Source organism: Rhinatrema bivittatum, chromosome 7 (assembly GCF_901001135.1).
Source record: "Rhinatrema bivittatum chromosome 7, aRhiBiv1.1, whole genome shotgun sequence".
In the NCBI taxonomy this organism is placed as follows: domain Eukaryota; kingdom Metazoa; phylum Chordata; class Amphibia; order Gymnophiona; family Rhinatrematidae; genus Rhinatrema; species Rhinatrema bivittatum.
The window spans coordinates 170,075,218-170,090,562 of NC_042621.1; the positions used below are offsets into that span (position 1 = coordinate 170,075,218).

Here is a 15,345-nt window from a genome sequence, read left to right on the forward strand (position 1 = left end):
AGCTTAGGTTTAGTGATCCACTTTCAGAAAATCAAGGTCTCATGTTCTAGAATATCTAGGTGCCATTTTCCACAATTGACAGAGCAAGATTTTCCTCAGGTCAGAAAGGATAAATAAATTTCAGAGGATGATGAAATAGTCTTTCAGCCTGGAAATTTCCAATTTGTGAAACTATCTTCACGTGCTCGGTTTGATGACTTCTACCCTGGACTTGGTCCCTTCGGCAGTATCTCCCATGCTTCCCTTGAAGAGAGCACTGTTTTCTCAATGTACCTCTCAATCTCAAGAATACAAGATGTGGTTACCTATTCTTCTGGAAGCCTGATGCTGTCTGACGTAGTAACTCTCAGCAACCAATCTGTTTAGACGGATGGAGCTAGAAATTCCAGATTGGACAGTAATCAAGAAGGATGCAAGTCTCTGGTTAGGGAGCATATTGTCAGGTATATATGGCGCAAGGCATCTAGAGTGTGACTGAGAGAGCATGGTCCATAAATCATTTGGAAACAACTGCAGTCAGAAAAGCCTTAAAGGAAATTCTTCCTTTAATACAAGGAAGGCAGTGAGAGTGTTTCTGGAAATCTTAACAGCAGTAGCTTACATAAATCAACAAGGGGAAACCAGGATTTCAGCATTGGTGATGGCAGCGAAGCTTGAATCCTGCTGGGCAGAGTCTCACCTATTAGCGAGCTTGGTGCATATTGCTGGGACAGATAATGTTTCAGGCAGATTTCCTGAGCAGACACAAAGAATCCTAGGGAATGGGCATTGTCAGATGCAGCTTTTGCTCAAATTCAAATTGCGTGGGGTGTCCCTCAATTCAATTTAATGGTGTTGGTGGTCACTAGACAATGTCAGTGTTTCTTCAGCCACTGGAGAGAGCCAGGAGCAGTAGGCATAGATGATTTGGTGTGGAATTGGCCCCAGGGACAAATCCTGCATGTCTTCCCTCCTTGGCCACTCATAGGACACTCAGTGCAGAAGGTTCAGAGTGATCAAGGTCTGATGGTGCTAATGGCTCCAGAGTGGTCTAGGAGACCATGTTTTGCAGATCTGGTTTGGTTGAAGGTGCAAGGCCCTCTGAGGGGCAATCCGAGACAGGTATTGTTACTGCAAGGGCAAAGGTTTGTGACCACAGGTTTGCTTTACTCTCACAGCTTGGCTTATGAAAGGAGAAGATTGAGAGACCAGAATTATTCAGAGGAGGTGGTTTACACATTACATCACGCTTGCAAACTGTTGACCTCCCTGGTCTATGCTCAAGTCTGGAATGTTGTTTTTTTTTAAATTTGAGGCAGAGAGCATAACCTTGTTCTGCTGCATTATTGGATCTTCAGCATTATCCTTTTTGCAGAGGGGACTACAAAGGGGTCTGGCCTTGAATTCCCTTAAGTTGTGTATGTGTCAGTGTTCTCATGCGTCGCAGGGGAAATTTGGGGATTCTCCTTAGCAACTCATCAGGATGTGATGTGTGTTCTTATGGGGTCAAGCATTTGCGATCTCCAGTGAGAAGGGGGGTCCCCGGTTGGAGCCTAACTCACAGGGTCATTCATTATTTTGCGATGTGCCGGTGTTGCGGCGGTATTATTCAAATTAGGTGAAGGGGAGGAGTGTGGGCGGGGTTTGGGCAGAGTTATCTCCCGGCAGCACTGAGGGTGATAATGTTTTCCACATTATCGCCAGCAGCACCACGGGAAATAACTATGCCTTTTCCTGTGGCGCTATGGAGATGATAGTGTGCGGCGCGGCCGCACCATGGTAGGTGAAATCGCACCACTGTGATACAGCCGGCTGCCCACTATTGCCCCCGCCCCTCTTTTTTCACAACTCATCATCATTTATATAGCAGAATGATGAATCTAGGGATTGGCTTGGAAAGTCTGATGTGTTTTTTGTTTTCAAGAAAAGAGAGCTGAAGGAAAACGGCTTTCTAATGATTTAGTAAGGGATGGTAAGTTTGAGAGAGGCTGATAATTTTCTGGGTCTAAGCAGTCCATTTTTAATATTGGATGAATTTTAGTAGTCTTTAGCTCAGATGGCAAGCAGCCCTATACAAGACTGTAATAACAATAGAACCAAGAAATGGATGGAGATTTAACTTCGGATCCTTAAGAAGATAGAATGATAGCAGATCTAGGAAAGAAGAGGTAGTTTTTATTTATTTTTATTTACATGTTTATATACCATCTTTCCATGTCAGACCAAAATGGTTTACAATAAAACATAAAATACAAATAAAACAGCATATCTTCTTATCATTACCTCCATGACTTTAACCATTCTTAAGGTGGTTAAAGTAATTAAGATAATTTTGTTAAAAGCTGCTAGTTTACTTACAGAAACTACCGAGCAATCTGAATCGAAAGAATTTGGATCAGATGCTTCAGAGGATACAGTAAATGGTAAGGGAGTAACCTTTAACAAAATCTGTTTGGATTTTATTGATATCTTTAAAAGTAATGGCAAGAACTTCAGCTATGAAATTTAATATGTTGATGTCTAAGGACCAGAAAATTATGCCATTAAATGGGAAAAAAAAACAAAAAACATTTTGGGCAGTTTTCAGAGAGTGTTAGAAATGTATTTATTTATTTATTTGTTTTTTATCTCCAAATAGTATTTGTTATTTTTAAGTGCTGATTCACTTTTGGCAGACTTATGCCATTGACTCTGACTTGATTGCTATTTGAGGGTTCAGAGGTCAGCATGAAACCAGGAGCTACCTTGAAATTTTAAAGTATGAAAAGAAAGAGGGGCAGCTTTGCTAAAAGCGCTTTCTAATTCTGAATTCCAGGAAGAAGTTTTTTCTTTAAAGGACAGATTTTCAAAATTTGCTGCTATTGCAATATTTTTAGTGAATGTGTCCAAAATCAAGATTTTTTTGTTCTTACTGGAATCTTAATCTTAGGGGGAAATGAGCAATTGATATTCCAGTTAAAACCATTAAATTTTTCAGTTCAAGTAAAAGAATTCTTATGCAATATGTTCATAGTGGTATATTGGCTGAAGAACAAATCAGGTCTAAAATATGTCCCTTTCTGTGGGTGACCTGTTGAAACCATTGTATTAAATGTAAGTTTTTCGTAGAAGAAAAGAGAGTTCATCAGCATGTAGGTTAAAATCATCCAATAGAAGCAAATGAGAGCTTCTAACAGAACATTTGTTGATAATCCCTTTAAAGGTAGAGTACTGAATATTTGGTGACAGGTGGAGGCTGATAGACAAGAAGCAAATTAAATTTTGAATGTTAAATTGTAAAAACAAACCTTCAAAGGAAGGTGAGATTGAGGAGTAAAAGGATAATAACTCCTTGATGATCAAGGAGCTATGAAATATGATGGCAGTACCTCCTCCCTTTTTCCTACCAAGTCTGGTCTTAGGAATAAAATTGTAATTGGGCAGACAAGCTTGAACCAAACAAGAATCATCACCTGGTTTGAGCTAAGTTTCTGTAATAAACAGCATATGTAATTCATAAGAAATAAGTTCATGAATAAGGGGATACTTACAACAGACAACATTAAGCAAAGCACAACTAAAAAGCTGAAGAGAAGTTTGATATGAAAGCAAATAATCAGAGATGGTATACGACACAGGAACATACTGAAGAAATCTGGTCTTCCTGGTATAACTCCTACCAGGGCAAAACTGAGTAATACCATGCTTTCCATTCGCTAAACATGTGAGTATGGAGTTATTAATAGGAATAAGACTATAGGTTGACAGAATAAAGGCAATACAATATAATATAACAAAGTAAATTGAAATATCAGAAAAGAACATACCCAAGGAACACCCAAAGAACTCATGAAGGAGTTGCCGTGCTCATTCATGAGCACAATAGAGGTGCACACCCTTTCAGTGCATGGCATCTCCGGCATCGGCATGGTGCTTAACTAGTGACAACAGCTGAGTGGATGGGGCTTAGATGGTTGGAGGAAGGAACAATACAGGCAAAGCAAAAATTGTACAAATGAACCCTGGAAACAAAACCAATCAATACCCTCTGAACCTTTTTGAAAGGTGTCTCTCATGGACCAAATGCTGAAAACGGTTTATTTTTTTTTAATAGTTATTGGCTCAGTAGGGAGAATTTCGAAGCTACATGCCTTGTCTTGTCAGGATCCTTTTTTGAGGATTATCTCAGAGGGCGTTTCTATTCATTTTTGCCTATGGTGGTTTCCTCTCTTTACCTGGAACAGCCATTAGTTACCAGTTTTTTGACAATGAGGTTTACATAGGGAGTGGGCAGAACTTCATGCTTTGGATGTCTATAGGACAGGTTTGTGATATCTGAAAGTGACCAGTCTGTTCTATTTAACAATCGATTATACGTTTTGTTCAACATGCACAACAAGGGTCAGAAGGCCTCTAAAGCTACTATAGTCCAATGGTTTAAGAAAGCTCTTGTGTCAATGTACATTAGTAAAGGTCGGGCAGTGCTGGAAGGCATTCGGGATCATCCCACAAAAACTCAGGTGATTTCTTAGGTGGCGTATCACTTTGTATCGCCAGAGAGGATTTGCAGGACTGCTGCTTGGTCCTCAATCCTCATTCCATTACCTTTTCAGGCATTATTACTGGTACATGCAGGCTTGAGATGCAACTGCCTTTGTAAGTGGCAACTTGAGAGCAGAACTTCCTCCCAGAATAAGGGCAGCTTGGGTACATCCCAGACATAAGGAAGGTAAAATTAGGTTTATTATCTGCTAATTTTCTTTCCTGAAGTCCTACCACACCAGTTCAGAATCCCACCTGATGTCCTGGTCAGTGAGTCTCCTGTCTTTCAGAAGTGTAACTCCAAGTGCCTTTCTGGTTTTTGGTACTACTTCATTGTGGGGCATAGATTTAAGTGAGAATTCAGCAATGTGTTTTTTTTCTGTAGCTTGTATTAAGTTAATTTTGCCCCTGCTCACAGGGAGCTGTTGCTTTGGGAAGATTATGCTCATCTACTGTAGGTGGCACACTGCCTTATAAGGCTGCTTCCAATGAAGTTCTTCTTCTCTGTCTTCATCTGCTGATAGGGGAGAATAACCCGGGCATGTGGACTGGTCTGTTAGAACTTCAGGTAAGAAACCTAATTTTACCCTCTCAACACATAGACATTTATTACTGATGATCCTGAAATTGTGGAGGGAATGTAGTACTACATCACTAAACCGTATCCATACAGGCCATGAGCCTCATGTACAAATGCAATCATAGCTATTGGAAACAGACTATGAAGCATTTAATAACCCGATGCCAAATTCATAAGTACAAAGGAGACAGAGTTACATTCTGCTACCCCTGGAACAATTAGCTGGCTTCAACATCTCAATATAAAATTATAGTCACTGCTCGGTTGATACATCAGCTATGCGCAAGAAAAAGCAACATCACTGTATTTCAGCTGAGTGAACATTTGAACTGCCTAAAAACTCTTTCAAAATGATGGTGATGTACCCAGGAATTACAAAATTTTATATTGCCATTATGAAGGAGATTTCAAAGGTACACCATTTCTGCACTGGAAATTTGTTGTAATTTGTGAGCAATGTGGGAACTCATGAGTGAAAGCAGGCAGCAAAGATTTTCTTTATAAAAGTTGGTTTTGTTTTACTTTTTTAATTGAGAAAAACAGGACAGGGTGAGCCAGATTTGCTCCACCATGTAGTAGCCCTGGGTTGCTCTCCAGACTGAAGATACTGTGGAAGTGGCATCCACAGCCACTCCCCCACCCCCGAGAAGCAAGGATGGGTGGTGACATCTAGTGCCCAGACTTGGGGTGCAGACCATACAGGATTCTGGAGGCAACCATGGTCTGTGGCACTGGAAGAATACTCTCACTGTGTCTGGGCTAGATGAAAGGAAGGAGATTTAAAAAGGCTTAAATAAATATGGGTCCTGTTTACTAAAATATGCTAATGCATTGAGATTAATGGAACTTGTTGACTGACAATGCATGATATGTTGTCATGTTTTGTTAGTTGTGAATAGATGCTCATGGCACTACAGCCCCAGTAAAGGCCAGATGTAATGGACTTTTACAAAATTGCCTGCCAAATATGTGATGTAAAACTACATGCATAGGACCTATGTGCATGTACATTTATCCACGGTGAGCAGATGCATTCATTTTGGGGGATGGGCTTGCTATTTTCAAAAGTGTGTGATTATTTTTCCCCAGGAAAAGTACATGTCTACTATCCCTTTCAAAACTGGTGTAAAATCTACAGGCATAAAGTGATCTGACTTTATACCAGTGTGGGCAGTTACAAAATTATCCCCTCTGTGCAGAAAGATTTTTCAAATTGTATTTTTATTCAGGATCAATTTCCTTTTTTTTTTTTCATGCTGCCATAATGTAGAAGAAAATCTTTATCACTTAACCATGAGATGTAACTGGATAAAGTACTAAGAGTTATAAATGTTCATCTTTTACCTTCAAACCATGGAGCCCTAAATTAAATAACCTCTTGTCTTTCTTGATCCAGGGTGAAGTCCTGGGTATTACTAGGTTTGGACTGGCAAAGATGAAAGAGAGTGTGTTGATGCTGGCTTCTTTTGAAAAAACTGCTGACCATTTGTTTGATGCAGCGTACTTCGGACAGAAGGATTCCGTCTGTGGTATGTGAAGTATTCATTACATTGCCATAAGTCACAATTAAGTGATTGGTTATTGGTTGAAAACTCAAACTGATGAGATCACATTTAAAAACATGCACTTTCTGAAGCAGCTTGGGAATGTTGTTAGAAGGCCTGTTTCATTATAGTAAATGTATCCTTCTTAGCTGTTTCCTATGAAGCTTAGATCCAAAATCAGTGTAACACTTTGAACATTTCCCTAACCAAGGGGCAAAGAGCTGTGAGGCTAAATAGCACTGGAAGAAGATTCAAGAAGTCATCTGGTCCATCATCTTGCTCAAAGGGAGGATCGCATGGTTGTAAACTAGCCCAAAAAAAATTTTCTCCAAGGATAAGCAAGGATGGTAGTCCTCACACATGAGTGACATCAAATGAAGCCCCGATGCAGGAAAAGCTATGTAAACGTTTCTAGAACTTTGACTAGGCACACTGAGCATGCCCTATACTACGTGGGGTCCCTCTCCAGTCACTTTTTCTGCGGAGTTGTAAACATTGTGGTGTGAGTGAGCTCACTTTGGCAGTTATTTTTTGGCCTTGTGAAAAACGTTATTTTTCTCGTGTTTTTCGCAGATTTTTTTCTCGTCGTTCCATCGCTGGGTCCCTCTCAGTGCCTTCCCTTAGTGTCTCCTAGTCAGGGTTTTTGGCAATTCGGGTAAGTTTCCTTTTGCATTCGATTCCCTTATGGCAGAGGTGCATCCCCTGGTGGGATGACATTTCAGAGTCCTACTTCGAGGGTCCATAGGGCCTCCCTTTAAGACCCTTCTCCTCCAGAGGAGTGAAGGAAGTCTCCGCCTGAGGACTTGACCTTCGCAGGGTTTGTGAGGGTGATGGTGGAATCCATCCCTTTTCAGTTGTAGATGGAGAAGGATGCCAGGTACAAAAATGCTTGAGATCCTCTAGTTCATGGAACTTCTGAAGGAGATTGTGACTGTCCCGGTACACGAGATCCTTAAGGAGTTGTTGCTGAGGATATGGGAACACCCCCTCACAGTGCCTCCGATCAATAAGAAGGCAAACAGGGTTTTCCTAGCATGTAGCAGATGGACTTAGGACCAATGGGTTTAGTGTGCTCCTGATAGCAGTTGGAGACGGATCAGATTTCAATCTGACGTCAGCCCTAGTACATATACACTTGCAAGACGCCATGCTCTTCAGTATTTCTCCGTCTCCATAACAGTTCGGGACTCTATACACGCTTGCACAGCATTAAGAGTATTCTAAACAAAGAAATCCAAAACAAAGAAGAAAACTTACCTCTACAGACTAGCCCCGCTCTCCTGCGGTGATACCTATGGATCTCTCCCCCAGTCGAGATTCCTGAGGTGATTTCTGCGATCCCTCAAAGGTAGGCCTCGGTCCGGCAACCAGTTCCCAGCGTGAATTTAACCCCTAGCAACGGGTGTGGCTAAGAGGCAGCGGGTGCAAATTCGATCGTGGCGGTGAAGGTATTTTTCCCTCTCCCCCCGCAGCCGGAGACTGCCTGGAACAAGACTGGGAAACTCTGAGACAAGGGAAGTTAGAAAACGTCTTAAAAGTCTCTGGTCTCCGAGGCTCGAATAGCCGCACAGATAGCTAGCCAGCGTAAGTGCTACCGGGTTGATCAGCCCTACCAGGGCTAGACCCCGGTTTGATACGAGGGCCCTCCCACGTGGAGACCCTCCGAGGTGGTCGCCATATTTCCCACGTGGTCGCCATCGCCATTTCCATTTGATCGCCGCCCTGTCCGCCAATTCTTTCTGTGCGCACAGAGACGAGCCGTGCGCACAAAATCACTTGTGCGCACACCGGCACGCATATAAGTTCAGTGCCGGGCACACAGCCACATGCTCAACTGTGCCGGGCGCATAAGTAAAACCCCGTGCGCAGAGCGGTGCGTGCCTCTCTTTGCGTGCGCATCCGACCTACACGCTCAACTTCGGCGCACCCAGAGCACGTATCTCAGCCTCCCGGCGTACGCTTGAACGCACAAACGAGTTTCTTTCACCGCACACAAACCATGGCGCCACCGGACAAGAAGCTTAAGGCCCAGGGCCTCTACCCAGCATGCCACATTAGAGTGGCGCAGCACAAAGAGGCCATGGCCTTGTGTATACAGTGCAAGGAGGCCCTGGGTGATCCAGCCCAAGGTCCTCCCCAGCCAATACGGGGATCCAGTTCCACCGACAGTACACTGGACCTCGCTACTCCCAGTGGGAGCCTCCTTCAAATGGGGCTTCCCGGGGATGCAGTGGCTCTCAATTTATTCCCAGCATTTTTCTCCTGGGTGGAATTCTTCAAGGGCCTACATACCTTCGTCCACATGCAACCAGTGTCTACGATGACACAGCCACAGCCTCCCCCAGAGGACCCTAACATCCTGGGACCCTCTAAACCCAGAGAAGTGCCTCGTCCGCCCAAAAGCCCCAGCTTTGGGGACACGGACACCTCGGATGATGGTCAAGACTCCCTGGAGGAAGGAGAAATCCCTCCAGGAACGGAACCCTACTGAACCATGAGGCGGTTCTTTGCCAAAGACGAGCTTTCAGACCTCGTGGCAGACAGCTTGAAAGAGCTCGTTATCCCAGGCATAAGTGCTACAGGGGAACCGAAGACGAACCCCCTCCTCGAGGGACTCAGTCAGGCCTCCCGCCATTTCCCTTTGCTGCAAGCTGTCCAACAGCTGATTGACCTGGAATGGAACTCTCCAGAGGCCACGTTCAAAGGGGGGCGGACCCTGGCAGCCAGGTACCCCCTGGACCCCATGGCAAAAGATCTCCTGACATTCCTCAAAGTGGATGCCATGGTCTGCGCGGTCACTAAGCACACCACCATCCCAGTCGAGGGAGGAGTGGCACTCAAGGATTCCCAGGACAGACGTCTGGAATCCATCCTCAAACAGTCATTCGACGTATCAGCCATGTTGCATCAGATCGCGGCCTGCTGCGCCGTGGTGACACACACCTGTTTATCAAAGATCAGGAATGCCACCACACCCGTCGAAGCACTAGAACCAGGAGTATCATTCCTCACGGAAGCGACCTCCAACCTAGTGCGCACTGCAGCCAGAGGCGTCTCGTCCGTGGTGGCAGCCAGAAGGCAACTCTGGCTCTGAAGCTGGTCAGCCGACGCGAGTCCAAGACTAGACTCACAAGAATGCCCTTTAAGGGAACCCTCCTGTTTGGAAGCGACAAATGGGGCAAATCCCCAGTATCGCAGCTACCGGAGGACAAGAACAAGAGAAGCCAGCGCCCCTCCCCCTGAACATCTAAGGGCAGGGGATCGCAGCGCTTCAAACCATACAAAAATACATATCAAGCATCTCGCCCTGCAGGCAGGGGCCAGTCCTTTCAGAACAAACACAGTAGAAGGGGAGCCGGCTCTGACCCAGGCCCTAGCTGCACCCCACAATGAAAATCAGCCGGCCCATCCACAGGAAGAAGCCATAGGTGGCAGGCTTGCCCTATTCTACAAAGATGGGTTGAGATAACTTTGGACAAGTGGGTCCTAACCATCATTCGAGAGGGATATTATCTGGACTTCCACAACATTCCTCTGAACAAATTTGTGAAATCTCCCTGCCACGACCTCTCCAAAAGGAGGGCAGTGGAAACCACACTGATCAAATTGCTCGCCTTAAAGGCCATAACACCGGTGCCCATACAACAACAAAATACTGGGTACTATTCCATTTATTTTATCGTTCCCAAAAAAGAGGGTACGTTCCGACCCATCCTGGATCTCAAGTCTGTCAACAGTCACCTGAAGGTCCCTAAGCATGGAAACCCTACACTTGGTCATAAGAGCGATACAGCCGGGAGAATTCCTCATATCCCTGGATCTGTCAGAAGCCTATCTGCACATCCTGGTCCACCACGAGCATCAGCATTTTCTACGCTTCGCGATCTTGGACCACCACTCAGTTCCAGGCACCACCCTTCGGGATAGCCACAGCTCCCCGAGCGTTCACCAAAATCATGGTTGTAGTGGCAGCGACACTGAGGAAAGAAGAAATCCTCATACACCCATATCTGGACGATTGGCTGATCAGAGCAAAATCCCCAGAGGAAAGCCATCAGGCAACCAACAGAGTCAAAACTCTACTGGAGAATCTTGGGTGGTTGGTCAACACAAACAAGAACTGTCTGCAGCCCTCCCAATCTCTGGAACACCTGGGAGTCAGGTTCGACACCAGACAAGACAAGGTTATTCTGACTCCTACAAGGAGAAAAAAGCTGATGAACCAGTTGCGAAACCTGTTAATCAGTCTTCGCCCCAAGGTGTGGGACTACCTCCAAGTCCTCAGCCTCTTGTCATCCAGACTGGAAAGTGGTCCCATGGGCAAGAGCGCACATGCGGCCCCTACAGCGTTCCCTGCTGTCACGATGGAATCCGATGTCCTAGAACTATTCCGTTCGACTACAGCTCCAGGAGGAAGTTCAAACCCAGCTACAATAGTGGCTACAAGAAGACCACCTGAGCAAGGGAATAAGGCTATCCCCACCAACCTGGATCCTTCTCACCACGGATGCGAGTCTACGAGGGTGGGGAGCCCACTGCCAAGAACTGACCGCCCAGGGGCAATGGGACAAGGAAGAATCGGGATGGAACATAAACTGACTGGAAGCACGGGCAGTCAGGCTAGCCTGCCTGCAAATCGGTCAGAGTCATGTCGGACAACACCACAACAGTGGCCTACATCAACCGACAGGGAGGAACCAGAAGCCAACAGGTATTCCTGGAAATAGAGCCCCTAATGGAGTGGGCGGAATCAAACCTTCAAGAGATCTCAGCCGCCCACATCACGGGAAAAGACAACATCACTGCGGACTACCTCAGAAGAGAAAGTCTAGACCCAGGGGAATGCATTACTTTTCAGAGGCAGATAAAGATCTCACACAGATGAATATCTCATAATTGTACGTGCTCTGCACATTAAAATAATGTTTTGTGAAAGGTGGAGTTGGGGAAAATCATAGCTATAAAACTGTTCTTTAATGGTAGTTAAATAGTCACACTTGAAAGAGAAATGGGAGACTTTTCTAAATGGCTGCTGAGAAGGCAAGTGAGAATGTAAGAGGTGAGGTAAGAGAAATTGGGACAAAACAGAGATAAAGGAAGAATTATAAGTATAAAAATGACAGGTTGCAAAGTATACAAAATCTTTTTTGTGTGGTGGTAATCCCCCCTATCTACTTCTCGAAATTTGCAAGCAAGTATTTAATGGTGAACAAAATTCAGAAGTTACCACAAAGATTAGCTGTGGCCAACAGGGCACACCAGTCCTCTGCTAGCCAAAGAAAATGCTTGTGGAGCCAAAACTCATTTGTAGAGATAAAGGGAGAAGCATTGGTATGGCCTTGCTGTTCTGCTGGTTATGCAATCAAGGAAGGAGCTAGCTAGCCTCTATGTACCTTGTATCTAGAGGTGACTGGTCTCTGCTGGAAGGTGAAACAGCAATTTCATTTCTTTCACTTACAATCTACTCTACACCAAAACCTATGTAGATCACAATAATGTGAGATGAAGGCCGCCTCCCCATAAGAGTTTGACATTTTTTTTCTGATGATTTGAGCTCAGCTAGCCAGTGAAGTCAAGCTAATTGGAATTCCTGCCCAGTTGAGAGCATTTCATTTACCCTATGGTCTGAAAAAGATTAAAAAATAAAATTATAATAAAATATTTGTGTAGCTGACTGTCGTAATATGTGATAGCAACCCAATCAATAATCATATTTACAATATTTGGAAAATGGTGCAGACGATGTGATTCTCTGAGGACAAACAGGATGGTAGTCCTCACACATGGGTGACATCATCAGATGGAGCTCCGATATGGAAAACTTATATCAAAGTTTCTAGAACTTTGACTTGGCACACTGAGCAAGCCCAGTATGCTTTATACCTCACATCCATGAGGGGTTCCTCTCCGGTCTTCCTTTTTCCTTGGAGCTGTAAGCATTGCGATGTGAGCTCACTTTGGCTTTTTGGCCTTTTGGAAAACTTTTTTCTCATATTTCTCGCTTTACGCAGGCTTTTTCTTTGCATATTCGACACAGGATCCCTCTCTGTGCTTCCCTATAGTGTTCCTAGTCAGAGTTTTTGACGTTTCTGGTAAGTTTTGGTTTGCGACCGATTTCCCCCACAGTGGTGATGCTTCAGAGCCTGCCGGCCGTCAACACCCGCAGCCCTTTTATTTTGTCCTGTCACGGCCACATTCGGTTTTCGCCAATGTCCCATGTCCATTACAGACCCCCATGTGAGATATCTGTCCTCTGCCTGGGCGCGTTGCATGATGTCCGGGGTTACTGCTTATGCACACAAATGACCCCAAAGGGACGTCATGTTCGGCTCAACAAGATGGTGCAGCACTTCGGGCCGAAGAAGACTTAAGTCATTGGCATCGATGGACATCGGAGCCACACCAATGAAACCGCACCATCGACATTGGTGGATCAGTTGGTTCTGTCTGTGCTGCCAGTGAATAGGGGCGCCAGAGACCAACCACGGTCAATCTCCTTCAGGCTGAGAACATCTGGTTCCTTGTCAACAGCCTCAGAACCGTACTGGGCCAAGCAAAAAGGGAAGCCAAAGAAGCAGCAGCACTGGTCCCTGTTGATGCATGGTGCTGCGATGCCCCCGAAGCAACCCCATTGCGAGAAGTACCAGTCCTCCATTGAATCTGGGGGTCCGTGACGGTTTCCACCGGTCCTGATGCCTGTTACCGATCCGCCTTGCATGTCCAAAGAGGATCTGGCCACCACTTCTTACTCCCAGTCAGTGTTGACTTCAGCAGCGTTCAAGGAGGAGCTGGAGCGCAGAGTCCAGCTGCAGTGGAATGGGCACTGCAGGGCATCAGTCCTGTGGCACCAGAGATGGTACCATCCATCCCGAAACCATTGTGGGAGAAGCTCAATGTGCTCATTTTTTATTTTATTTTATTTATTTAGATTTATATTCCACTTTTCATACTTTTTTCAGTGCTTCAAAGTGGATTACATTCAGGTACTGTAGGTATTTCCCTATCCCCAGAGGCTTACAATCTAAGTTTGTACATCAATGCATTACCGACCCAGCTGGCGCCAGTTCCCAGGAAAGTATCAGTGCCCAGCGGGGCACAAAGGCCTCCCCCAACTGATACGTTGGTTGTTGCCGGTTCCGCCTCTGAGGAAGCTCCACCTAGGCCGGCAGAGATGCAGAGGCCTATAGTCCTCCATCCAGCTTTGCCTGCACCTCTGGATGAAGGCTGAGTGCCTAGGGCCCCATCCCCTGTGGCTCATGAGGTATCCCTGGTGGGATGATACCTCAGAGTTGTCCTCCGAGGGTTCTAAGAGTCTCCCTTCAGACCCTTCCCCTCCAGAGAAGTGAAGGAACCTGAAGACCTATCCTTCGCAGGGTTTGTGAGGGTGATGGCGGATGCCATCCCATTTCAGTTGCTGAATGAGGAGGATGCCAGGCACAAAATGCTTGAGATCCTCCAGTACATGGAGATCATGGTGGTCCTGGTACACGAGATCCTTAAGGAGCTTCTGTTGAAGAATAAAGAGACCAAAACGCATAACTAGAAGCATGCAGAAAAAACTGAATTGGAAACTGCAACAAGCCAGAGTATCTGTATGCAGTACAACAAAGGAAAAAAAGAAATATCACCCATCCTTATAAAACAAATCAAGAAATATAAAATGAGTAGCAGTAAAACCATACTAACAAAAAGAACAGATTTAGAAACAGCTGATGAGTGGAATATCCAATAATTAAAAACTCATATAAAAAATTTCTGGATACCAATAAAGTATTTCAAAATAGCAGGCACAAAGACCCAGTAATGAAAAATAAGGATACAATTTTTTTTTTTTTGCTCTGCATACCTGGGAACGTTTGAAATCCAGGTCGCCTGAGATTGTTTTGAATTACCAGCGCTCTCTCTCACACTGGCTCTTAATTACACACCTATACACACATGCTCTCAGTCACTCACATATACACATGCTTTTTCTCTCACTTATATAGGCTCTTAATTACACATTTACACACATGCTATCTTTTCACGCTTACACACATAGGCTTTCAATCACACACATACATGATGTCTTTTTCTCTCACACAGACTCTTTCACATGCTTACAAACATGCTCTCTCTTTCTCTCATTTTCACACAGGCTCTCAATCACATACTCACATGCTCCCTCACCTAAACCAGCTCTCAGTCACACACAGACACACATGCTCTCTCATTTACACACAGGCTCTTAATCATACATACGCATGATCTCTCTCACACACAAAGGATCTCAATCATACACACATACTCTTTCACACAAACAGGTTTTCAATCACAAACTTACACATACAGGTTCCCAATCGTAAACTTCCATTCATGCTCTCTCTCTCACAGGCAGGCTCTCAATCACAGACATACTCTCTTTCACATATACAGGCTCTCAATCATTCACATACATGCTATCTCACTCACACACATACACACACACAGGATCTCAAACACGCATGCTTGCTCATTCACTCACTCTCCCTCCCTCCCTCCCTCCCACCCTGGAACTAGCGGCAGCAGCAGCCTCCTCCCAACCCTAACCTCCTTCATTTTCAGCCCTTGCAGAGAAAAGAGTCCCATCGGCTGCAGGGGTTGACATTTTTCTTCATTTTTCTCCGAGCCGCGCTGCTCATTCCTCAGGCCGCGCCTCTCTTTTGTTCTTCGGGCCAACGCTGACCACACTAGCATGGTCTC

General features: G+C 44.9%; 1 protein-coding gene across 3 annotated transcripts in view; it reads left to right on the forward strand.

The window, feature by feature from the left end:
• Window positions 1-15,345, forward strand: part of POLR3A (RNA polymerase III subunit A) — a 222,880-nt gene that overhangs the window by 201,797 nt on the left and 5,738 nt on the right. For 2 of the 3 annotated variants that reach the window (XM_029609509.1, XM_029609510.1), the window contains one exon: window positions 6,477-6,609. In XM_029609509.1, the coding sequence (XP_029465369.1) occupies window positions 6,477-6,609 (133 nt within the window). Of the gene's footprint in view, window positions 1-5,969; window positions 6,128-6,476; window positions 6,610-15,345 lie in introns of those variants that run through there. The other variant, XM_029609511.1, reaches the window with a different exon arrangement.